The 26147-nt window shown below is 46.0% G+C and overlaps 1 protein-coding gene and 1 long non-coding RNA gene across 2 annotated transcripts; both read left to right on the top strand.

Moving 5' to 3' along the window:
- Positions 1-815: 815 nt before the first annotated feature.
- Positions 816-4770, top strand: LOC134983521 (uncharacterized). The gene is made up of 3 exons (XR_010191660.1): positions 816-1264; positions 3023-3214; positions 4659-4770. It is a non-coding gene; the product is annotated as an uncharacterized LOC134983521 (long non-coding RNA).
- An 88-nt stretch (positions 4771-4858) lies between these two features.
- Positions 4859-24890, top strand: LOC134983520 (oocyte zinc finger protein XlCOF22-like). Its single transcript, XM_063949176.1, has 3 exons — positions 4859-4957; positions 9339-9974; positions 22066-24890. Exons 2-3 carry the CDS (start codon positions 9482-9484, stop codon positions 23532-23534), a joined length of 1962 nt encoding a protein of 653 aa, XP_063805246.1. The 5' UTR covers positions 4859-4957; positions 9339-9481; the 3' UTR covers positions 23535-24890.
- Positions 24891-26147: the final 1257 nt, after the last annotated feature.

Genomic DNA, 26147 nt, shown 5'->3' with positions numbered 1-26147 from the left:
TGACTGGGGAGGTGAGGGGGTCTGGGAGTGTCACTTTAACATCACTTATATATATATATAGTAATAATACAGGGATATGACTGGGCAGGTGAGGGAATCTGGGAGCATCACTGTGGCATCACTTATATCTATAGTAATAAAGGGACATGACTGGGAAGGTAAGGGGATCTGGGAATGTCACAGTGACATCATTAATATCTATAGTAATAATAGAGGGACATCATTGGGGAGGTGAGGGGGACCTGGGAGTGCCACAGTGACAAGAGAAAGAAAGTAGACTTCATTGTGGGCGCACTCTTGTGAAGAAATAATGAGATATTCTCAAAAAATAAAACGTAACTTTTATTACAAATGATTAAGAAATTATGCAATCTCCTGAGAACAAATAATGTCTGCCACCTTCCCCCTGGCTGTCTCCTGCCGCCTTTCCCCTGCCTGTCTCTTGCCGCCTTTGCCCTGCCTGTCTCTTGCCGCCTTTTCCCTGCCTGTCTCCTGCCACCTCCACCCTGCAGCCCACCTGCCTGTCTCCTGCAACCTTTCCCCTGCCTGTCACCTGCAACTTTTTCCCTGCCTGTCGCCTGCAACCTTTCCCTTGCCTGTCTCCTGCAGCCTTTCCCATGCCTGTCTCCTGCCACTTTTCCCCTGCCGGTCTTCTGCCACCCCCTTGCCTGTCTCCTGCCACCTCTGCTACACCATCGGCTGGATCTGTGAATTCTGAGGTTACGGAGACTGTACGCTGCAGCTCCATGAATGAGGCCATGAAATTTTCCTCAGGAGACCCTGTCCCTTCACAACCAATTCTCACCCTTACACCACTTCATGGCTGCAGCCATACTCGTCTGACAACTCAGGACACATAGAGCACATGCTCCGTATGGGTCGTGCACATGAGCGGTGTACCGAACATCAGCTCATTGTGACTCCACCCACAATAGCGCTACACTCTAGATCAGGCCCACTATGCAGTACAGCCTTATGGGGCTGGGTCACAGGAACCTCGCAGACACTGACCAGGACTCTATGGCTGTGGGGAAATAGGAGACTTAATGACCACTCTATTCCATATTTACTATGTTACATGTGCAATATGTTTTATGTATTATATTTATTCCAAGGAACTCCAGCTGTGGGGAACGGACACTTTATTACACATCACACGTTCTGTATTCTCTCTGATTCACCGAGGATGGACAAGGACAGGAGTCACAGGACTGAGAGGATAATAAATATCACCCTGGAGATCATCTACCTGCTGACTGGGGAGGTGAGTGGATCTGGGAGCATCACATTGACCTTATATCTATAGTAATAATACAGGGATATGACTGGGGAGGTGAGGGGATCTGGGAGGATCACTGTGACTACTTATATCTATAGTAATAATACAAGGACATGACTGGGGAGGTGAAGGGATATGGGAGCGTCACAGTGACCTTATATCTATAGTGATAATACAGGGACATGACTGGGAAGGTGAGGGGATCTGGGAGCATCACTGTGGCCTTATATCTATAGTAATAATACAGGGACATGACTGGGGAGGTGAGGAGATCTGGGAGCATCACTGTGACCTTATATCTATAGTAATAATACAGGAACATGACTGGGGAGGTGAGGGGATCTAGGAGTGTCACCGTGACATCACTTATATCTATAGTAATTATACAGGGACATGACTGGGGAGGTGATAGGATCTGGAAGCATCAATGTGACCTTATATCTATAGTAATACAGGGACATGACTGGGGAGGTGAGGGGATCTGAGTGCGTCACTGTGACATCTCTAATATCTATAGTCATAATACAGGGATATGACTGGGGAGGTGAGGGAATCAGAGCATCACAGTGAGGTCACATGTCTATAGTAATAATACAGGGATGTCACTGGGGAGGTGAGGGGATCTGGGAGCATCACAGTGACATCACGTATATCTATAGTAATAATACAGGGACTTGACTTGGGAGGCGATGGAATCTTGGAGCTTCATAGTGACGTCACTCATCTATAGTAATAATACAGGGACATGACTGGGGAGGTGAGAGGATTTTGAAGCGTTACTGATAAGTAACTTATATCTATAGTAAATACAGGGACTTGACAACGGAGGTGGGGGGATCTGGGAGTGGCGCAGTGATGTCACATATCTATAGCAATAACACAGGGGCATGACTGGGGAGGTAAGGGGATCTGGGATCGTCACAGTGGCATCACATATCTATAGTAAATACAGAGACATGACTGGGGAGGGAAGGGGATCTGGTAGCGACGCAGTGATGTCACATATCTATAGTAATAACACATGGACATGACAGGGGAGGTGATCTGGGAGTGTCACAGTGACATCACTTATATCTATAGTAATAATACAAGGACATGACTGGGGAGGTGAAGGGATCTGGGAGCATCACTTTGACGTCACATATATCTATAGTATTAATACAGGGACATAACTGCGGAGGTGAGGGGTTTGGGAGCGTCACAGTGATGTTACTTTTGTCTATAGTAATAAAACAGGGACATGACTGGGGAAGTGAGTGAATCTGGGAGTGTCACAGTGACATCACTTATATCTTTAGTAATAATTCAGTGACATGACTGGGGAGGTGAATTGATCTGGGATCATCACAGTGACATCACTTACATCTATAGTAATAATACAGTGATGTGACTGGGGAGGTGAGGGGGTCTTGGAGCCTCACAGTGACATCACTTATATCTAAAGTAATTATACAAGGACATGACTGGGGAGGTGAGGGAATCGGAGCGTCATAGTGAGGTCACTTATATCTATATTAATGATACAGTAATGTGACTGGGCAGGTGAGGGGGTCTTGGAGCCTCACAGTGACATAACTTATATCTATAGTAATAATACAGGGACACGACTGAGGAGGTTAAGGGATCTTGGAGCTTCATAGTGACGTCACTTATATCTATAGTAATAATACAGGGACATGACTGGGGAGGTGAGGGGATCTGGGAGTGTATATATTGATATTTGATGTCTCCACCTTTACACAGGATTACACAATCGTGAAGAAGACATCCAATGGGTGTGAGACACCCAGCAGCCATCCCCATGTATCAGGAGGACTGAGAAGAACCCAGAGCCCAATCACGGTGCCTCCACCTCACTCACTGACACATGAGAGACACAATGACAAGAAGATCCTGGAACTCACCAACAAGATCATTCAGCTGCTGACTGGAGAGGTGACTGCTGGGAATGGGGCATTATACAGTAACAACGGGGGACGTGTCTGGGTGATGACTGGAGAGGTGACTGCTGGGAAAGGGGCATTATACAGTAACACCAGGGGACGTGTCTGGGTGATGACTGGAGAGGTGACTGCTGGGAATTTAACATTATACAGTAACATCGGGGGATGTGTCTGGGTGATGCCTGGAGAGGTAACTGCTTGGAATGGGGCATTATACAGTAACACCAGTGGATGTGTATGGGTGATGACTGGAGAGGTGACTGCTGGGAATGGGACATTATACAGTAACACCAGGGGACGTGTCTGGGTGATGACTGGAGAGGTGACTGCTGGGAATGGGGCATTATACAGTAACACCCTGGTATGTGTCTGGGTGATGACTGGAGAGGTGCCTGCTGGGAATGGGACATTATACAGTAACACCAGGGGATGTGTCTGGGTGGTGACTGGAGAGGTGACTGGTGGGAATGGGGTATTATACAGTAACACCAGGGGATGTGTCTGGGTGATGACTGGAGAGGTGACTGCTTGGAATGGGACTTTATACAGTAACACAAGGGGACGTGTCTGGGTGATGACTGGAGAGGTGACTGCTGGGAATGGGACATTATACAGTAACACCGGGGGATGTGTCTGGGTGATGACTGGAGAGGTGACTGCTGGGAATGGGGCATTATACAATAACACCAGGGGATGTGTCTGGGTGATGACTGGAGAGGTGACTGCTGGGAATGGGACATTATACAGTAACACCAGGGAATGTGTCTGGGTAATGACTGGAGAGATGACTGCTGGGAATGGGACATTATACAGTAACACCAGGGGATGTGTCTGGGTGGTGATTGGAGAGGTGACTGGTGGGAATGGGGTATTATACAGTAACACCAGGGGATGTGTCTGGGTGATGACTGGAGAGGTGACTGCTTGGAATGGGACTTTATACAGTAACACAAGGGGACGTGTCTGGGTGATGACTGGAGAGGTGACTGCTGGGAATGGGACATTATACAGTAACACCGGGGGATGTGTCTGGGTGATGACTGGAGAGGTGACTGCTGGGAATGGGGCATTATACAATAACACCAGGGGATGTGTCTGGGTGATGACTGGAGAGGTGACTGCTGGGAATGGGACATTATACAGTAACACCAGGGAATGTGTCTGGGTAATGACTGGAGAGGTGACTGCTGGGAATGGGACATTATACAGTAACACCAGGGGATGTGTCTGGGTGATGACTGGAGAGGTGACTGCTGGGAATGGGACATTATACAGTAACACCAGGGGACGTGTCTGGGTGATGACTGGAGAGGTGACTGCTGGGAATGGGACATTATACAGTAACACCGGGGGACGTGTCTGGGTGATGACTGTATCACTGTGTGTGTCAGGTTCCTATAAGGTGTCAGGGTGTCACTGTCTATGTCTCCATGCAGGAGGGGGAGTATATAGAGGAACACAGGGGTCTGTACAAGGACGTGATGATGGAGAATCACCGGCCCCTCACATCACTGGGTAAGAGGAGACTGTCATCTATTGTACAGGGGAGAGCAGGTATGGGGGCCCCTATATACACACATCATCTGATAATCACATATATACACTGTACTCAGTCACTGTGTGTCTCCTACAGATGGGCCCAGTAACAGAGATACCCCAGAGAGATGTCCCCGTCCTCTGTATTCCCAGGATTGTACAGAGGAGTATCACAGGACCCCACAGGAGGATCAGGTAGGTGGGATTTAGGGTCTCCCCAATATACCAAAGTGACTGTCACTATATGATCTGTAGAGGAGCTGTGTGTCTTATACACTGACATTATACTGATTCACCAGTCTAATCTGACTGTATGCAAATGTCATTGTATTTCTCTTTCATCCACTAGGGGACACTGGAGTCTTATACAGTAGGGGTCTAAAGCTTGCAACCGGAGGTGTGGCACAATATATAATTAGCATTGTCTGCACAGCCGGCTCCTCCCCCTTCACATCCCTCCTCCCTCAGTTTGAAAAATTGTGCCTAGGCGGTAACATTACAGAAAACTCAGGCTGCGTCAACCTAATGAAAAGGGGGACAAAAGCCTTTGAATTAGAGAGACAATGATCCCATATAAAGGGATCTGCATCTCTCTATGGAAAGTCCGGAGCACAGAGTCAGCATTTCCATGGGCAGTGAGTACTGGTGGGTAATATGGGCCTTAGATAGAAAGGCAGAGGCTATTAGCAGACTCCTTCCAATTCCCACAACTTAAGGTTTAAAAAATGATTATTATTATTATTATCTGGCCAGTGTGCACGCTGCTGCCTCCAGGCTTCCTGTAACTTAAGTCCTGGCAGACTAGCAGCGCAGCTCCCCCGCCGCCCGACTTCTTTTATACACACAGCGAATGCTCAAACACTCCCTGGCCGGCTTCTACTCCCGCTGCATGTCAGCTCCCACGCCGCCCCCCCTCTACATCGGAGGGAGACGCATCGCGGCTGTCAGCGGCGGCATCCTCACATACAGCGGGGACGCGCACTGACCTCCCGCCGCACGCTGAAATGGTCTCTAGCTCTCTCCCACCGCCAGCGGAGGGAGACACAGCGCGCCTGTCAGTAGCAGCATCACACACACTACGGGCGCTTGGGAAGTGCGTCCACCGCCCGGTTAGATGATCTCTCGTCCCTTCCCGCCGCCAGCGGAGGGCTGAGTGTGACGACAAAGGGGGAAATTAATAGAAACTGATCCTCTTGCTAGTAAGTCCGGCCTGGGGCAGCCGTTAAGGAGGTAGAGTGACCCTAGGAAGGACCCAGAGAGCCTTAGTAATAAATATTTATTAAATAAATGGCGGCCATTTTTAAATGAATAGAGGCGCCAAAAGGACTCTCTCAGGCGTTATTACCTTTAGAATAGACGGGCTTCCTGGCCGGTCAGAGCAGAGGGACGGGTTATTATAATAGAGCAACTGCTCCCTCTACTGGACATTTGTATTTAGGACTCTCTCAGGCGTTATTACCTTTAGAATAGACGGGCTTCCTGGCCGGTCAGAGCAGAGGGACGGGTTATTATAATAGAGCAACTGCTCCCTCTACTGGACATTTGTATTTAGGACTCTCTCAGGCGTTATTACCATTAGAATAGACAGGCTTCCTGGCCGGTCAGAGCAGAGGGACGGGTTATTATAATAGAGCAACTGCTCCCTCTACTGGACATTTGTATTTAGGACTCTGCTGCAATGGATTTTCAATGGATTCTGACAGGCATTTTTATGCTTTAGATTTTCAAGGGACTTCTAAACAAAAGATCCCGATGAAATGATGGGAACGACTGGATCACAACCCCGACCTCAGAACTGAAATACAGTTGGGTGTGTGAGGGTTGCAACGAGGCTGGTGATATTATTATTATAAATTGTTATTTTTTGTTTTGTGTGTAGTGTTTAGAAAGATCCAGCTAGGGGGATCCAGTGTACCTTTACTCCCATCACCCGTTACCGTCTTTCTGTTCCTATTATAAAGGGGGGAAGCACTGAGGAGCGCTCTATGGGGTACGGCTTCAAATGTCGCCAACACTAAGACTTATTATGTTTCCACAAAATGTAGTAAGATGAGCAAGGGTGAGCGGCTCCTGGGTATGCGTTGCCTGTCTAGTTAAGGGCGTCCAGCACGGGAGGAAGGCTCCGCCAAGGTCATGGGAGCAAGCCCTAACAGGTATTTCAAAGGAAATGTCAGAATCCCGCAAACAGCAGTCGGAAAGGACTGAGGGATTCTCAAAGACTATGGAGGAATTTCTGATTTAAATTAATCCCTCCTGCGCAAGCATAAAGAAATGCGAACAAGTCGATTAAGAGAACCATCCTCATCTTACACGAAGGAGGAAGAAGGTCTTATTATAGATAAAGAGGCAAGATACTGAAGTCTGCCTTAGATCAGGAGTTTAGATTCCCTTATAGAAGCGGTTATAGAGACCCTTGCAGCAGGCAAGAATTTGGAATTTATAATAATTTGGATTATAGGATTCTCATAACAAATGTCAGTCTCAGAGGTTGGGGAAGCTGTCCTAGAGTCCCACCACTTTCAGGGCAAATGGACTTTACTGGAGAGAGGGTTACCAATAACCATTCTCGAACTGAGAAGCAGTTTACAATTCGCTTCTCTTAGCCGAAGATATAGTCAATGGTCAACAGTGAACCGGAAAGCAGATTATCACAGTCGCCAGGACTGCATCCAGGCGAGCGGTGCTTACACAGATCTTCGACATGATGGTGAGTAGATGGTGTCTACCTCAGGTGGACCTGATGGCATCTCGACAAAATCATTAGCTGCCCAGGTATGTGTCCAGAAGAAGAGATCCAGCAGCAGAGGAAGTGGACACGCTGACACTTCCTTGGTGTTACAGAAGGGTTTACATTTTTCCGCCTTTCACACTCATACCCCGAATTCTCCAAAAAGGGGTAATACGAGAGCGAGTATGGGCAATTCTCATAGCACCAAGTTGGCCCCGTAGAGGTTGGTACTCGGACTTACGGGGGATACTAGCGGAGGACCCTTGGCAGTTACCTCGAAGGGAGGACCGGCTATATCAGGGGCCGTTCCTCCACTCAGACCTGAACAGGCTACGTTTAATGGCGTGGCTGTTGAGACCCGGATCTTAAGAGTGAGAGGTATACCAAGAATGGCTATTCCTAAAGATGATCGCTGCTCAAAAGCCGGTGACACCCATGTACGACTGCAGACATTAGAAGAAGTACATGGACTGGTGTTAGGAACATGGGTAGAATTAGACGAACGTCCACTTACCCAGACTTCTACTTTTCACTCCAGCTGGTCTAGATGAAGGACTAAGACTAGGTTCCTTGAAGGTTCAAGTTTCGGCTCTCTCCATCCTATTTCAACAGCGGTTAGCGTCCTTACAAGAGGTTCAAACCTTTTTACAGGGGGTTCTGAGGATACAACCTCCTTTCCGTCCTCCCACTGCGCAGTGGGACTTAGATTTGTAGTTGGAATTTTTGAGATCACCATCTTTTGAGCCGTTGGAAAGAACAGACCTGCAATATCTCTCTTGGAAGGTCACGTTATTACTTGCCTTGGCTTCGGCTGGAAGGGTTTCGGTGTAAGGAGCCCTATCAGGTTAGAGTCCTTTGTTAATTTTCCAGAAGGATAAGGCCAAACTCCGTACATGAGCGGATTTCCTTCCTAAGGTTGTTTCGGGGTTTCAGGTAAACCAACCGATTGTGGTCCCATCCTTTCAGGGATTCGCAGAAGGGGACGTGTCTTTGGATGTTGTCCGAGCTTACGAATATACTACAAGTTACGTCGTCCTTTAGAAGGTCGGACCATTTTGTTTGGTCCAAAGAATGGTTGGCCAGCATCTAGGCAGTCTTTGTTTAGATGGAATAGCTTTGCCAATCGGCAAGCTAATATTTCCTGTGGTAAGCAGTTTCCGGTTCAGACTGGTGCTCATAATACCAGATCAGTGGGTGCCTCATGGGCGGCTATTCGAGGTGCTTCCACTACTCAATTTTGCAGAGCGAGAACGTGGTCTTAGCCCACACATTCGCAAACTTTTACAGGTTTGATACCTTGGCGTCCGGAAATTCTAAGTTCGGACGTTTAGTTTTGCAGGCCATCGACAGCACTCCCTCCCTTGGGGATAACTTTGGGACGTCCCCTACTGTATAAGACTCCAGTGTCCCCTAGTGGATGAAAGATAAAAGATGATTTTGGTACTTACCGATAAATCCATTTCTCTGAATCCTCTAGGGGACACTGGATGCCCGCCTCAGTGCTGTCAACCTGCTGTGTTCAAAGTTCTTGTTCAAACAGTTCGTGCAAACAGCGTTGGTTTTTCTGTTAAGAGTTTCTTGGATGCTGTTGCTTTGTTGTACGGTTCGGTTCCTCGCCAAGTGCTATAGTATCATGTCCTATTCTCTCAGTCACGTTTTCCAAACTGAGGGAGGAGGGATGTGAAGGGGGAGGAGCCGGCTGTGCAGACAATGCTAATTTTAGATTGTGCCACACCTCCGGTTGCAAGCTTCACACACCTACTGTATAAGACTCCAGTGTCCCCTAGAGGATTCAGAGAAATGGATTTATCGGTAAGTACCAAAATCATCTTTTTTTGGGTTATTTAGGTAGAACGTCTTTCTTGTATAAAGGCAGAAGATATAAGGAGAGAAGAAGAGACATATGTGACTGATATAAAGGCAGAAGATATAGAGGAAGAAGAAGAGACATATGTGACTGATATAAAGGCAAAAGATATAGAGGGAGAAGAAGAGATGTATGTGACTGATATAAAGGCAGGAGATATAGAGGGAGAAGAAGAGACGTATGTGACTGATATAAAGGCAGAAGATATAGAGGAAGAAGAGGAGACATATGCGACTGATATGAAGGCAGAAGATATAGAGGGAGAAGAAGAGACGTATGTGACTGATATAAAGGCAGAAGATATAGAGGGAGAAGAAGAGACGTATGTGACTGATATGAAGGCAGAAGATATAGAGGAAGAAGAAGACACGTATGTGACTGATATAAAGGAAGAAGATATAGAGGGAGAAGAAGAGAAGTATGTGACTGATATAAAGGCAAAAGATACAGAGGAAGAAGAAGAGACGTATGTGACTGATATAAAGGCAGAAGATACAGAGGGAGAAGAAGAGACGTATGCGACTGATATGATGACAGAAGATACAGAGGGAGAAGAAGAAACGTATGTGAGGGGTGATCAGCAGTGTAAGGAGGAGGAGATCCCTACAGATATCAGCACAGGTGAGTAATAAACACTTATTACAGAAGTAACATATTCTCATTGCTCAGTCACTACAGCAATCTCTTATTCTACACCATCCTCTGCCATCATCCCAGTTCTCAGTTGGGTGTTTATAACACAAGGTTATCCATGACAAACATCAGATGAAGAGAGTTATTACACACAACACTATAATGTTATTAAAAGTAACAAGCAGAAGTTTTTAGGGATCATATATAAGTAGTAGTGTGTAATTTGTATGGGATCTAAATTTCTCAGTTTAGCAACCATTTAGTAAATAACCTTCATTTTGTTAGATGATGCAGGTATTAAATAACTCCTTGTATATAGTAGACCTATTTGGCCATTTGTGGTCATGTTTACTATATCTTTTCATTTAGTGAGGTGTAGTCGTGGTGTAAAGGACAGTTTGTGATTCCTGATTAGTTAAAAAAACAAATACCAAATACTGAACAACATCACCAAACAGGTAATTTCAACTTTAAACTTGTCATTTATTTTGTACTGTCTGGACATGGCTACTAATAACAGATGCACAGACATAATTCTTAAAGCTATGTGTGCAAATGCTAGGAGATTAGGAGACAAAATTCCAGAGCTAATTGTGATAATGACCAGGGATAACCTGGATATTGTGGCAATTACAGAGTCATAGTGCAATGAGAATCATGACTGGGACATAGCTATACCAGGATACAATTTATTTAGGAAGGATAGAATGGTCAGTGTAGGAGGAAGCGTAGCAATGTATGTGGGAAAAAAGCATAAATGCTACTTCAATTAATACAAAATATTGAAGACAAATCTGAGGCCCCTTTGGTCACCACAGAAACCGGGAAAAAGGACATTATTCATATTGGGGTGATCTCTAGACCACGTGGCCTGGGGCAGGATTTGGACAGGAATCTATTGTTGGACATCACTAAAATGGCTTTAAAGGGAGAAGTCATAATCATAGGAGACATTAATTTACCTGATGCAAGGGGTGGGGTCTTTTGCAATTTCAGCTGCAAGTGGTAAATTCCTTACAGGGAGCATCTCTCAATAAACAGCAGATATTTCCCTTCTGCATAGAAGAGCGGTCCGGAAAGAAAGAAGTAAACTTCCTTTTTGGGAGCACTCTTGTTAACTTAATTGCAATTAAAATATAACCTTTAATAACTATTCACTAAAAATTCATATATATGGATCTTACTTACTTAAAAGAAAGATTACTATTGACTGAATTGTCTTACTATCAGTATTATATCAATCAGGGTGAAAAATATTTTATTTAGAAGAAATATATTCATATGTGTAATACTTAACCATCTAGAACACTGCCAGACAGCCGTGGGCTCTCCCTATTGTTTCCTGTAAATAGAATCAGTTACATGTGCATGGTATCCACACATACACCTTATTCATTATCATTTTCAGAAGGGAGAGGCTGAGGCTTATATATACTGTCTATGTATGGTAGGTCTCCCTTCCATACCTACCATACATAGACAGGAAAACTATGTATATAGGAAACTATAGGTCTGTAAGACAATACAGAAGGAAACTATAGGTCAGTAAGACAATACAGAAGAAACTATAGGTCAGTAAGACATTACAGAAGAAACTATAGGTCAGCAAGACAATAAATAAGGAAACTATAGACCAGTAAGACTACAGTAAGCCATGATACGTCAGTAAGACCATACAGTAAAAAACTATAGGTCAGTAAGACAATACAGTAGGAAACTATAGGTCAGTAAGACAATACAGTCAGAAACTATAGGTCAGTAAGACAATACAGTCAGAAACTATAGGTCAGTAAAGGGCCCTACACACTTAAAGATTATCTGTCCAATCTGGCTGATTGGAAAGAAAATCTGGCGATGTCTGGGAGCAAATGACAATCAACCATTTGCTCCCAAAATCAAGAAAATGGACAAACACAGTTCAGATAAATTGGTTTAATGAAACAAATGTAACCAATTTGTCTGAAAGTCCATTTTTGTCTGTTTTCCAATCTTTGAGAGCAAATAGTAAATTGCCATTTGCTCCCAGACATTGCCAGATTGGACAGATAATCTTTTAGTGTGTAGGGCCCTAAGACAATACAGTAAGAAACTATAGGTCAGTAAGACAATACAGAAGAAACAATAGGTCAGTAAGACAATACAGTAGGAAACTATAGGTCAGTAAGACAATACAGAAGAAACTTTAGGTCAGTAAGACAATACAGTAGGAAACTATAGGTCAGTAAGACAGGAAACTATAGGTCAGTAAGACAATGTAGAAGGCAACTAGATGAGTAAGACAATACAGAAGAAACTATAGGTCAGTAAGAATAGAGAAGGAAACTATAGGTCAGTAAAACAATGCAGAAGGAAACTATAGGTCAGTAAGACAATACAGTAGGAAACTATAGGTAAGTAAGACAATACAGAAGGAAGCTATAGGTCAGTAAGACAATACAGTAGGAAACTATAGGTCAGTAAGACAATACAGAAGCAACTATAGGTCAGTAAGACAATACAGAAGGAAACTATAGGTCAGTAAGACAATACAGTAGGAAACTATAGGTCAGTAAGACAATACAGAAGCAACTATAGGTCAGTAAGACAATACAGAAGGAAACTATAGGTCAGTAAGACAATACAGTAGGAAACTGTAGGTCAGTAAGACAATACAGTAGGAAACTATAGGTCAGGAAGACAATACAGTAGGAAACTATAGGTTAGTAAGACAATACAAAAGGAAACTGTAGGTCAGTAAGACAATACAGTGGGAAACTAGGTCAGTAAAACAATACAGTAAGAAACTATAGGTCAGTAAGACAATACAGTAGGAAACTATAGGTCAGTAAGACAATACAGTAGGAAACTATAGGTCAGGAAGACAATACAGTAGGAAACTATAGGTTAGTAAGACAATACAGTAGGAAACTATAGGTCAGTAAGACAATACAGAAGCAACTATAGGTCAGTAAAACAATACAGTAAGAAACTATAGGTCAGTAAGACAATACAGTAGGAAACTGTAGGTCAGTAAGACAATACAGTAGGAAACTATAGGTCAGGAAGACAATACAGTAGGAAACTATAGGTTAGTAAGACAATACAAAAGGAAACTAGGTCAGTAAGACAATACAGTGGGAAACTAGGTCAGTAAAACAATACAGTAAGAAACTATAGGTCAGTAAGACAATACAGTAGGAAACTATAGGTCAGTAAGACAATACAGTAGTAAACATCTACAAAGCCTTTTTCTCTTATGTCCTAGAAGATGCTGGGGACTCCGTAAGGACCATGGGGTATAGACGGGCTCTGCAGGAGACATGGGCACCTAAAAAGAACTTTTCCTATGGGTGTGCACTGGCTCCTCCCTCTATGCCCCTCCTCCAGTTAGATTCTGTGCCCAGAGGAGAATGGGTGCACTGCAGAGAGCTCTCCTGAGTTTTCTGTAGAAAAAGAATTTTGTTAGGTTTTTTATTTTCAGGGAGCACTGCTGGCAACAGGCTCCCTGCATCGTGGGACTGAGGGGAGAGAAGCAGACCTACTTAACTGATAGGCTCTGCTTCTTAGGCTACTGGACACCATTAGGTCCAGAGGGAGTCGGAACACAGGTCTTGCCCTGGGGTTCGTCCCGAAGCCGCGCAGCCGTCCTCCTCACAGATGCTGGAAGATGGAAGCCGGGCGAGTATGAGAAGATAGAAGACATCTCAGGTGGCAGAAGACTTCAGATCTTCTTGAGGTACCGCTGCGCGCCATTGCTCCCAGACACAACACACAGAGGCAGCACTGATGGGTGCAGGGGGGAGGGGGGGCGGGGGGGCGCCCTGGGCAGCAATAATCCTCAAAGTTTGATGCACAAAGAGTATGATTAGGCTGCGGAGGCAGTAAATCACAGATCCCCCGCCATTTTATTACAATTGCACTGGGACCGAAGCCCGCCGTCGGGTGGGCTGAGCTTGATCCTCACCACTAACCAGCGCCATTTTCTCCACAGAAGCTGCATGAGGACGCTGGCTCCCCGGTCTCTCTCCCTGCTGAACACTTTCACAGGCTGGAAAAAGAGGAGGGGGGCACATTGGTAACGCAGTGAGTGGGAATTGTATGTATGTATGTATGTATGTGTATATATATATATATATATATATACAAACAAACACGAGGAACCACTGCACTCGCCATTCCCAGGGGTTGGGGTGCGGTGGGCTGTGACCACCAAACTCAAATATACCAAACAAAAAACCCAGCACTCTCCTAAGGTGAATGAAGCTGCTTAGGAGAGTGCTGGGTTTTTTGTTTGGTATATATATATATATATATATATATATATATATATATATATATACCAAAGCGCTATCTGGTCATTTATTTTTTCCGGTGTTATTTAGGCGCTGGGTGTGTGCTGGCATACTCTCTCTCTGTCTCTCCTAAGGACCTGGTTGGGGTTTTGTCCCCTTATAGGTTTATCCCTGTGTGTGTGGGGTGTCGGTACGTGCGTGTCGACATGTCTGAGGCGGAATGATTCTCCAAGGAGGAGGTGGAGCAAATGAGTGGTGTGTCCCCGTCGGTAGTGCCGACTCAGGAATGGATGGACATGTGGCATATGTTGAATGCAAGTGTGGCATCTTTACATAAGAGGCTTGATAAGGCTGAATCCAGGGAGGCATCAAGAGGTCAATCCTCGGATTGGACCGACTCACAGGGCCCGTCGGGGTCTCAAAAACGTCCCTTAGCACAAATTGTGGACATTACTACCGACACGGACTTTGATTCCAGTGTCGACTATGATGAAGTGAAATTGCAACCTAAGGTGACAAAAAGCATTCAGTGTATGATTGTGGCAATAAGGGATGTGTTGCATATTGAGGATGAACCCTCGGTCCCCGACACAAGGGTACACATGTTTAAGGGTAAGAAACAGATTATTTATTTTCCCACATCTCATTAACTAAATAAGTTCTTTGGAAAAGCTTGGGAGTTCCGGAGAAGAGACCGCAGATCCCAAAAATTATTTATATGGCATACCCCTTCCCTAAACAGGACAGGGTACGTTGGGAATCACCTCCCACTGTGGACAAGGCCTTAACGCGCCTGTCCAAGAAAGTGGCGCTACCGTCTCCAGACACAGCGGCCCTCAAGGATCCTGCGGATCGCAGGCAGGAGACTACTTTAAAGTCTATTTATTCGCATACTGGAGCTGTGCTAAGACCGACTATTGCGTCGGCATGGGTATGTAGCGCAATTTCAGCATGGACAGATGATCTGACGGCTGAATTTGATACCATGGATAGAGATACTGTATTGTTAATTCTAGCCCATATTAAAGGTGCAGTCTTATTTATGAGAGCTGCTCAAAGGGATATTGGATTGCTGGCTTCTAGGGCCAATGCCATGTCTATCTCGGCGAGACGATTCTTATGGACTCGCCAATGGACGGGTGATGCGGATTCCAAAAAACATATGGAAGTCCTACCCTATAAGGGAGACGTATTGTTTGGGGATGGGCTGACGGACCTGGTTTCCACAGCTACCGCAGGTAAATCAAATTTTCTCTAACGTCCTAGTGGATGCTGGGGACTCCGTAAAGACCATGGGGAAGAGATGGGCTCCGCAGGAGACTGGGCACTCTAAGAAAGAATTAGTACTACTGGTGTGCACTGGCTCCTCCCTCTATGCCCCTCCTCCAGACCTCATTTAGAATCTGTGCCCGGCCAGAGATGGGTGCATTTTAGTGAACTCTCCTGAGCTTGCTAATAAGAAAGTATTTTAGTTAGGTTTTTTATTTTCAGAGAGCTTCTGCTGACAACAGACTCTCTGCTACGAGGGACTGAGGGAAGAGAAGCAAACCTACTCACTGAAGCTAGGTTGCGCTTCTTAGGCTACTGGACACCATTAGCTCCAGAGGGATCGAACACAGGTACGTTGGTCGTACGTTCCCGGAGCCGCGCCGCCGTCCCCCTCGCAAAGTCAGAAGCCGGCAGACGCAAGAAGACATCGAAATCGGTGGCAGAAGACTCCTGTCTTCACATGAGGTAGCGCCCACACTACCCACACACTCTGGTCACTGTAGGGTGCAGGGCGCAGGGGGGGGGGGCCCTGGGCAGCAATTAGGATACCTCTTGGCAAAAAGACACATATATACAGCCGGGCACTGTATATATGTACGAGCCCCCGCCATTTTATTTACACAGACCCGGGACAGAAGCCCGTTGCTGAGGGGGCGGGGCCTTCTTCCTCAGCACTCACCAGCGCCATTTTCTCTCCACAGCTCCGCTGAGAGGAAGCTCCCCAGGCTCTCCCCTGCAGTATCCAGGTAGAAAAAGCGTAAAAAGAGAGGGGGGGGCACATAAATTTAGGCGCAAATTGTCATAAACAGCAGCTACTGGGTAAACACTAAATTACTGTGTAATCCCTGGGGTTATATAGCGCTGGGGTGTGTGCTGGCATACTCTCTGTGTCCCCAAAAGGCCTTTGTGGGGGTCCTGTCCTAAAGTGAGCATTCCCTGGTTGTGTGCAGTGTGTCGGTACGTTTGTGTCGACATGTTTGACGAGGAAGGATACGTGGAGGCTGAACAAGTGATGATATGTGGGGTCGCCGCCGACACCTGATTGGATGGATATGTGGAAGGTGTTAAATGATAACGTAAGCTCCTTGCATAAGAGGTTGTATAAAGCTGAAGCCTTGGGACAGTCAGGGTCTCAGCCCATGCCTGATCCTACAGCGCAGAGACCGTCAGGGTCTCAAAAACGCCCACTATCCCAGATTGTTGACACAGATATCGACACGGATTCTGACTCCAGTGTCGATGACGATGATGCTAAGTTGCAGCCTAAATTGACTAAAGCCATCCGCTACATGATTATAGCAATGAAGGATGTGTTGCACATATCAGAGGAAAACCCTGTCCCTGACAAGAGGGTTTATATGTATGGGGAGAAAAAGCAAGAAGTGACTTTTCCCCCTTCACATGAATTAAATGAATTATGTGAAAAAGCGTGGTATTCCCCTGATAGGAAAGTAGTAATTTCCAAAAGATTGCTTATGGCGTACCCTTTCCCGCCAACCGACAGGTTACGCTGGGAATCCTCCCCTAGGGTAGATAAGGCGTTGACACGCTTATCTAAGAAGGTGGCCCTGCCGTCACAGGCCGCCCTAAAGGATCCTGCGGATAGAAAGCAGGAAGGTATCCTGAAGTCTGTTTATACACATTCTGGTACTCTACTGAGGCCAGCAACTGCTTCGGCCTGGATGTGTAGTGCTGTAGCAGCATGGACAGATACTCTGTCTGAGGGGATAGATACCCTGGACAGGGAGACTATTTTACTGACCCTGGGACATATCAAAGACACTGTCTTATATATGAGGGATGCCCAGAGGGAAATTTGCCTACTGGGCTCTAGAGTAAACGCAATGTCGATTTCTGCCAGAAGGGTCCTGTGGACTCGGCAGTGGACTGGTGATGCCGACTCTAAAAAACACATGGAGGTTTTACCTTACAGGGGTGAGGAATTGTTTGGGAACGGTCTCTCGGACCTGGTTTCCACAGCAACGGCTGGGAAGTCGAATTTTTTGCCATATGTTCCCTCACAGCCAAAGCACCGTATTACCAAATGCAGTTCTTTCATTCAAAAAAAGCCTCCACTAAATCCACCGCGTGACGCTGTCAGGAGCGGTGGGGGCACGTCTCCTAAATTTCAGCCACCAGTGGGTTCGCTCACGGGTGGATCCTTGGGCTATACAAATTGTGTCTCAGGGATACAAGCTGGAATTCGAAGTGACGCCCCCTCACCGTTACCTAAAATCGTCCCTGCCGGCTTCTCCCATGGAAAGGGAGGTAGTGTTGGCGGCAATTCACAAGTTATATCTCCAGCAGGTGGTGGTGAAGGTTCCCCTTCTTCAAAAGGGATGGGGCTACTATTCCACAATGTTTGTGGTGTCGAAACCGGACGGTCCGGTCAGACCCATTTTGAATTTAAAATCCCTGACCATTTATCTGAAGAAATTCAAGTTCAAAATGGAATCGCACAGAGCGGTCATTGCAAGCCTGGAAGAGGGGGATTTTATGGTGTCGCTGGACATCAAGGATGCTTACTTGCATGTCCCCATTTATCCACCTCATCAGGAGTACCTCAGTTTGTGGTACAGGACTGTCATTACCAATTCCAGACGTTGTCGTTTGGCCTGTCCACAGCACCGAGAATATTTACCAAGGTAATGGCGGAGATGATGGTACTCCTTCGAAAGCAAGGAGTTACAATTATCCCATACTTGGACAATCTCCTCATAAAGGCGAGGTCCAGGGAGCAGTTGCTGATCGGCCTAGCACACTCTCAGGAAGTGTTGCAACAACACGGGTGGATCCTGAATATTCCAAAGTCGCAGCTGATCCCTACGACGCGTCTGCCCTTCATGGGCATGATTCTGGACACAGACCAGAAGAAGGTGTTTCTCCCGGCGGAGAAGGCTCAGGAGCTCGTGACTCTGGTCAGAGACCTCCTAAAACCGAAACAGGTATCGGTGCATAACTGCACGCGAGTCCTGGGAAAGATGGTGGCGTCATACGAAGCCATTCCCTTCGGCAGGTTCCATGCGAGGATCTTTCAGTGGGATCTGTTGGAAAAGTGGTCTGGATCGCATCTTCAGATGCATCGGCTGATCACCCTGTCCCCCAGGGCCAGGGTGTCTCTTCTGTGGTGGCTGCAAAGTGCTCACCTCCTCGAAGGCCGCAGGTTCGGCATACAGGACTGGGGCCTGGTGACCACGGATGCAAGCCTCCGAGGATGGGGGGCAGTCACTCAGGGAAGAAACTTCCAAGGGCTGTGGTCAAGTCGGGAGTCTTGTCTGCACATCAATATCCTGGAACTAAGGGCCATATACAACGCCCTGAGTCAAGCGGAGCCTCTGCTTTGAAACCAACCAGTGCTGATTCAGTCAGACAACATCACCGCAGTGGCCCATGTTAACCGCCAGGGCAGCACAAGAAGCAGGGTGCAATGGCGGAAGCCACCAGGATTCTTCGTTAGGCGGAGAATCACGTGCAAGCACTGTCAGCAGTGTTCATTCCGGGAGTGGACAACTGGGAAGCAGACTTCCTCAGCAGACACGACCTCCACCCGGGAGAGTGGGGACTTCATCAAGAAGTCTTCACGCAGATTGTAAATCGATGGGAACTGCCACAGGTGGACATGATGGCGTCCCGCCTCAACAAAAAGCTAAAAGGGTATTGCGCCAGGTCAAGGGACCCTCAGGCGATAGCTGTGGACGCACTAGTAACACCATGGGTGTTCCAGTCGGTCTATGCGTTTCCTCCTCTTCCTCTCATACCAAAGGTGCTGAGAATTGTAAGAAAGAGGAGTGAGAACAATACTCATTGTTCCGGATTGACCAAGAAGGACTTGGTACCCGGAACTGCAAGAAATGCTCACAGAGGACCCATGGCCTCTGCCTCTCAGACAGGACCTGTTGCAACAGGGGCCCTGTCTGTTCCAAGACTTACCGCAGCTGCGTTTGACGGCATGGCGGTTGAACACCGGATCCTAGCGGAAAAAGGCATTCTGGAGAAGTTATTCCTACGCTGATAAAGGCTAGGAAGGACGTGACAGCAAAGCATTATCACCGTATATGGCGAAAATATGTTACTTGGTGTGAGGCCAGGAAGGCCCCTACAGAGGAATTCCAGCTCGGCCGGTTCCTGCACTTCCTACAGTCAGGAGTGTCTATGGGCCAAAAATTTGGGTCCATAAAGGTCCAGATTTTGGCCCTATCCATTATCTTTCAAAAAGAACTGGCTTCACTGCCTGAGGTTCAGACGTTTGTTAAGGGAGTGCTACATATTCAGCCTCCTTTTGTGCCACCAGTGGCACCTTGGGATCTTAACGTGGTGTTGGGTTTCCTGAAATCCCACTGGTTTGAGCCACTTAAAACCGTGGAGCTAAGGTATCTCATGTGGAAAGTGGTCATGCTGTTGGCCTTAGCTTCGGCTAGGCGTGTGTCAGAATTGGCGGCTTTGTCATGTAAAAGCCCCTATCTGGTTTTCCATATGGACAGGGCAGAATTGCGGACTCGTCCGCAATTTCAGCCAAAGGTGGTGTCATCTTTTCATTTGAACCAACCTATTGTGGTGCCTGCGGCTACTCGTGACTTGGAGGATTCCAAGTTACTTGACATAGTCCGGGCTTTGAAGATTTATGTAACCAGAACGGCTGGAGTCAGGAAGACTGACTCGCTGTTTATCCTGTATGCATCCAACAAGCTGGGTGCTCCTGCTTCAAAGCAAACTATTGCTCGCTGGATCTGTAACATGATTCAGCAGGCTTATTCTGCGACTGGATTGCCGCATCCAAAATCAGTGAAAGCCCACTCCACAAGGAAGGTGGGCTCTTCTTGGGCGGCTGCACCAATAACTTTTTGCGGCTAATTGGTTAGGGAGTTTTTGCGATGAACTGAATCCCCCCCCATAAAATGTTTATACATACAGTATGATGTTACATTGAGATTACCGCTGGAGGAAACTCTGCCACAATATTATTAAATGTGTAATTTATCCCATCCTCGTATGGGTGTAATATATTAATATATTCTTACTGAACAGGATTACCAGCACTGAATCAATTATCGCCCAATATAATATACATGCCGATGTTTAACAACAAATACAATTGTCTTTTGATTACTTTATGCACCTTTATACATTTACCTTTGTGTTTTATATATCACTGATTTATCTTACATACTTTACTTAATAAAGGTTATATATTATTTATTAGTGCGCAAACAGGACAGCACTTTCTCTTCTTTGCTGTTTTATTATTGCAAAGCCCATGTCACCTCTAGTAATCCCACATGAGTGCCCATGTCACCTCTAGTAATCCCACATGAGCGTCCATGTCACCTCCAGTAATCCCACGTGAGCGTCCATGTCACCTTTTGTAATCCCACATGAGTGTCCGTGTCACCTCTAGTAATCCCACATGTGCGTCCGTGTCACCTCTAGTAATCCACATGAGCGTCCATGTCACCTCTACTAATCCCACATGAGCGTCCATGTCACCCCTAGTAATCCCACATGAGCGTCCATGTCACCTCTACTAATCCCACATGAGTGGCCATGTCACCTCTAGTAATCCCACATGAATGCCCATGTCACCTCTAGTAATCCCACGTTAGCGTCCATGTCAACTCTAGTAACCCCACATGAGCGTCCATGTCACCTCTAGTAACCCCACATGAGCGTCCATGTCACCTCTAGTGATCCCACATGAGCGTCCGTGTCACCTCTAGTGATCCCACATGAGCGTCCGTGTCACCTCTAGTGATCCCACGTGAGCGTCCGTGTCACCTCTAGTAATCCTACGTGAGCGTCCATGTCTCCTCTAGTAATCCCACGTCAGCATCCACGTCACCTCTAGTAATTCCACGGGAGCGCCCGTGTCACCTCTAGTAATTCCACGGGAGCGCCCGTGTCACCTCTAGTAATTCCACGGGAGCGCCCGTGTCACCTCTAGTAATTCCACGGGAGCGCCCGTGTCACCTCTAGTAATTCCACGGGAGCGTCCACGTCACCTCTAGTAATTCCACGGGAGCGTCCGTGTCACCTCTAGTGATCCCACGGGAGCGTCCGTGTCACCTCTAGTAATCCCACGTGAGCGTCCTTGTCACCTCTAGTAATCCCACGTGAGCGTCCCTGTCACCTCTAGTAATCCCACGTGAGCGTCCCTGTCTCCTCTAGTAATCCCACGTGAGCGTCCCTGTCTCCTCTAGTAATCCCACGTGAGCGTCCCTGTCTCCTCTAGTAATCCCACGTGAGCGTCCGTGTCACCTCTAGTAATCCCACGTGAGCGTCCGTGTAACCTCTAGTAATTCCACGTGAGCGTCCACGTCACCTCTAGTGATCCCACAGGAGCGTCCACGTCCCCTCTAGTAATCCCACATGAGCATTCAGTGTTGATCAAGCTCCAGTCTAAGCATCCTAGCTTTTTTTGTTTTTTAATAAACATAAAAGCAATGATTACAGGTAAAAATGTCAGTTATAGAATTATATATTGTATCCTGTAACACCCTGAGTCTTGTCTACTCATTTTATATATTAATGTATTTTATTTCCAGGAGATGGACACACAAGCAGGAATATCTCAGAAGGACATCTAATGTTATCCCCGGATTGTGACATAAAAGATAATGACAGTAGACAGGATTCTCCAGGAGATAACCCCATTACCCCAATTATACATCCAGCTCTATCAGCTGATCCCTCTGATCCTGGGAAATGTTCTCCTGATCACTCTGATATTGGTGCATCTGTTACAGCTCTGAGAGTAGATTCAGTGTTTCCTTGTTCTATAGATGCACCATGTTTTACACAGAACACAAACCGTATTACTCATCAGCCAGCTAAGGCAGGTGAGAGGCCATTTCCATGTTCTGAGTGTGGGAAATGTTTTACATATAAATCATATCTTGTTAGACATGAGAGAAGTCACACAGGTGAGAAGCCGTATTCCTGTTCTGAGTGTGGGAAATGTTTTGCACAGACATCAGCTCTTGTTACACATCAGAGAAGTCACACAGGTGAGAAGCCGTATTCCTGTTCTGAGTGTGGGAAATGTTTTGCACAGACATCAGCTCTTGTTACACATCAGAGAAGTCACACAGGTGAGAAGCCGTATTCCTGTTCTGAGTGTGGGAAATGTTTTACACAGAAATCATCTCTTGTTACACATCAGAGAAGTCACACAGGTGAGACGCCGTATTCCTGTTCTGAGTGTGGGAAATGTTTTGCATGGAAATCAGATCTTGTTACACATCAGAGAAGTCACACAGGTGAGAAGCCATTTTCATGTTCTGAGTGTGGGAAATGTTTCGCATATAAATCAGATCTTGTTACACATCAGAGAAGTCACACAGGTGAGAAGCCGTATTCCTGTTCTGAGTGTGGGAAATGTTTTGCACAGACATCAGCTCTTGTTACACATCAGAGAAGTCACACAGGTGAGAAGCCATATTCCTGTTCTGAGTGTGGGAAATGTTTTTCATTGAAATCACATCTTGTTAGTCATCAGAGAAGTCACACAGGGGAGAAGCCATATTCCTGTTCTGAGTGTAGGAAATGTTTTGCACGGAAACCAGCTCTTGTTATACATCAGAGAAGTCACACAGGTGAGAAGCCGTATTCCTGTTCTGAGTGTGGGAAATGTTTTGCACACAAATCACATTTTGTTATACATCAGAGAAGTCACAGTGAGATGCCGTATTCCTGTTCTGAGTGTGGGAAATGTTATTCATCGAAACCAGATCTTGTTATACATCAGAGAAGTCACACAGGTGAGAAGCCATATTCCTGTTCTGAGTGTGGGAAATGTTTTGCATGGAAATCAGCTCTTGTTACACATCAGAGAAGTCACACAGGTGAGAAGCCGTATTCCTGTTCTGAGTGTGGGAAATGTTTTGCACACAAATCACATTTTGTTATACATCAGAGAAGTCACACAGGTGAGAAGCCATTTTCCTGTTCTGAGTGTGGGAAATGTTTTTCATCGACATCAGTTCTTGTTAAACATCAGCGATTTCACAGATGAGAAGCCATTTTCATGCTGTGAGAGAAATAAATCTGCTCTTGTTGAACATATTAGACATTACCCAAGTACGGAACCATTTACATCTTCTGGAGTATAATTATCACTGCCGTCCAATGTTCCTCAAGGGTGAATCCGATCTCTTATGCTTTATAAAATATACATGCTACCACTGGGTGATATAATCAGACATCATGGCCTGGTCTACCACTGCTATGCAGATGACCTGCTTTTTGCTCCATGTACTGAGAACCTAATACCAATCCTAAATGGTTGTCTAGCTGAGCGCCAGGGGTGGATGATACCAGTTGGCTGTGACTCAGTCTTTGTGAAACATAATAGAAGCTCCCGAACAAAGGACAAGACTACAGCTTTACCAACCATCTGGATTTATGCTTTGGTGTTCAGAATTGCAAAATACTGAACATGTGCTGAATCTTTGTGTTGTCCTGGTATGTGGCTGACACAGACATCAGGTATCCGCCACATACAAATCCTCGTTCTTTCATCTGTGGACCATAGCCAGAATCAAGCACTTGATTCCCTCAGAAGTTCATAGACTACTGCAATGCCATCTACCTGGGTCACCCAGCAAAAGAATTACAGAGCTTGCAGCTAGTACAGAATGCAGCAGCCAGGCTGTTACCTAACCAGCTCATTCCTGCCACATAACACCCATTCTCTACTCCCTTCACCGGCTGCCTGTAAGATGACAAATCTATTTCATAATTGGCTAACTGACCTTCCCAGCCCAACATTACATGGTCCAAGGAACTAGAAGCAGCTTCTGCCTCCTTACTGCCCTGCTTGCTTGCTTCTACAGATGGACTGTTACCAGCAGTACCAAGAATCTCCTGTCATTCATTTATGGGTTGAACGTTTAGCTTTGACCATGGAACTCACTGCCTTGCACAGTCCAAGAGGCCTCCACTCTAGAGACCTTCACAAGCAGACTGATGACTGTTACTCACGCTTTTCATTAATGTACCTCTATTTACTTCCTAAATAATACATCCCAAATGCTTAGGTCTTTTTTCTGCTGTTTATTTTGTATCTTGTGCTTTGTGTAAATGTGAATGTCTAATACCAGTTTCCACAATCTGTATTGCTGCACGACAATATGGCGGCCATTGGAACGTGTTTTCACTTCTTCTAGTTTGCCTAACTTGTTGCAGACACTCATCTTGATCAGGAGTGTCGAGTGTTTTCTTATACAAGATCCTGTCCATATATACCCTGTACATTATCATGTGCATTAGAGTCACCCGGGTTCCATCTGCGGTGGTTTGTTGTATGTTACATCTATATGGTGCGGATACTCCCCTGTATTTCATAATAAAAGCTTTTGTTTGCATCTAATTATTACATTAAAGCTTTTATTTTTTATTCTGTTTTATATTCCCGTCTGAGTAATTACGCCATAATGTCTAATCTCGGAGTGGACCCCAGAAGATGTAAAGAAACCGTGTAAGTGTTCCATCATTCTGTTTCGTGTAAGCATACAGGTAAGTGATGGCACGGTGGTCACTGACCGTCACATTCAGGTGGTATCATGGAAGTGGGACTGTCTGGGCTTATTCTAGTCTACTGCAGAAATAAAAAACTCAGCCTTTATCCTGCTTATAAAAATTACAACGCCCGTAAATCAAGCTTGGCCGGACAAGACAGAATCCACATTAATGGTGGCACATCATATAGGCTGAGGACCCAATGCTTCTGGTATATATGGCATAACTCCCTCTTCACCCACAAAAACCTTCCCTTAACCATTCACAATGTCCACCATTGCCCCTTCAGAAGGGTCACAACTTTCCTTTGCTTTTTCCACCTACTCCACAGAGCCCAGGACCATCTCCATGACCATTTCATGTTTATCTGGAGGCCTGGCACCTGGGAGGTTCATGGCCTGAGATGACCACAGAACTGCCAGGTAGTGGGCAAAAAGGATCCACAGCCCCCTGAGGAACTGGAGAGTCCAAAGATCGACCCTGCATGAGGTAAAGAAGGGTCAAACACAGGGTCTGTCTTACCTATTTCCTTCCTAAAAGCTGCTCTTTACCCACTTTGGTACCTGTGGGATCCCACTCCAATCTTCCTTGAGAGTCCTTACCCTCACTAATCCCTTCTACACCTACCAGTTCCTTCCCCTTCCAACCACTCCTTTTTAAGCTTTTCACCACCTGCTGTGTGAGTCCCATCCAACTACTCCATTTCTTGACTCATTGGTGTAGCAACCCCCTTCTCCCCACCACACTGCTACACTGCAGTACTCACTAAGCATACACACTCACATCATGATTACACAGCTGTGCCATGTCACAACTGAGGGCCTGAGCTGACGGGAGGAAGCCTCAGTTGTAGGGGCTGAGATGTAGTGGAACCTGGGAGGTTGAATCAGACCCCTGGACATGTAAGTTACACGCAGGAAGATTGCCCGAAGGCGTGACCACGACAACCAAAGTAAAAGTCAATAATCATTTATTAAACAAGCTCCATGTGTCACAGCAGTGGTAAAATAAATACTATAATCAACAGTAAGTATATCACAGTTCCTGGGTACTACGGGTTGGCAATGGCCACAGGGCTCTGGTAGAATTAGGTACAGTTCTTATTGTC

The sequence above is a fragment of the Pseudophryne corroboree genome (genome assembly GCF_028390025.1).
Source record: "Pseudophryne corroboree isolate aPseCor3 chromosome 3 unlocalized genomic scaffold, aPseCor3.hap2 SUPER_3_unloc_17, whole genome shotgun sequence".
NCBI lineage: Eukaryota > Metazoa > Chordata > Amphibia > Anura > Myobatrachidae > Pseudophryne > Pseudophryne corroboree.
The sequence above is the reverse complement of the archived record's forward strand: the minus strand, read 5'-3'. Positions and strand labels throughout refer to the sequence as shown.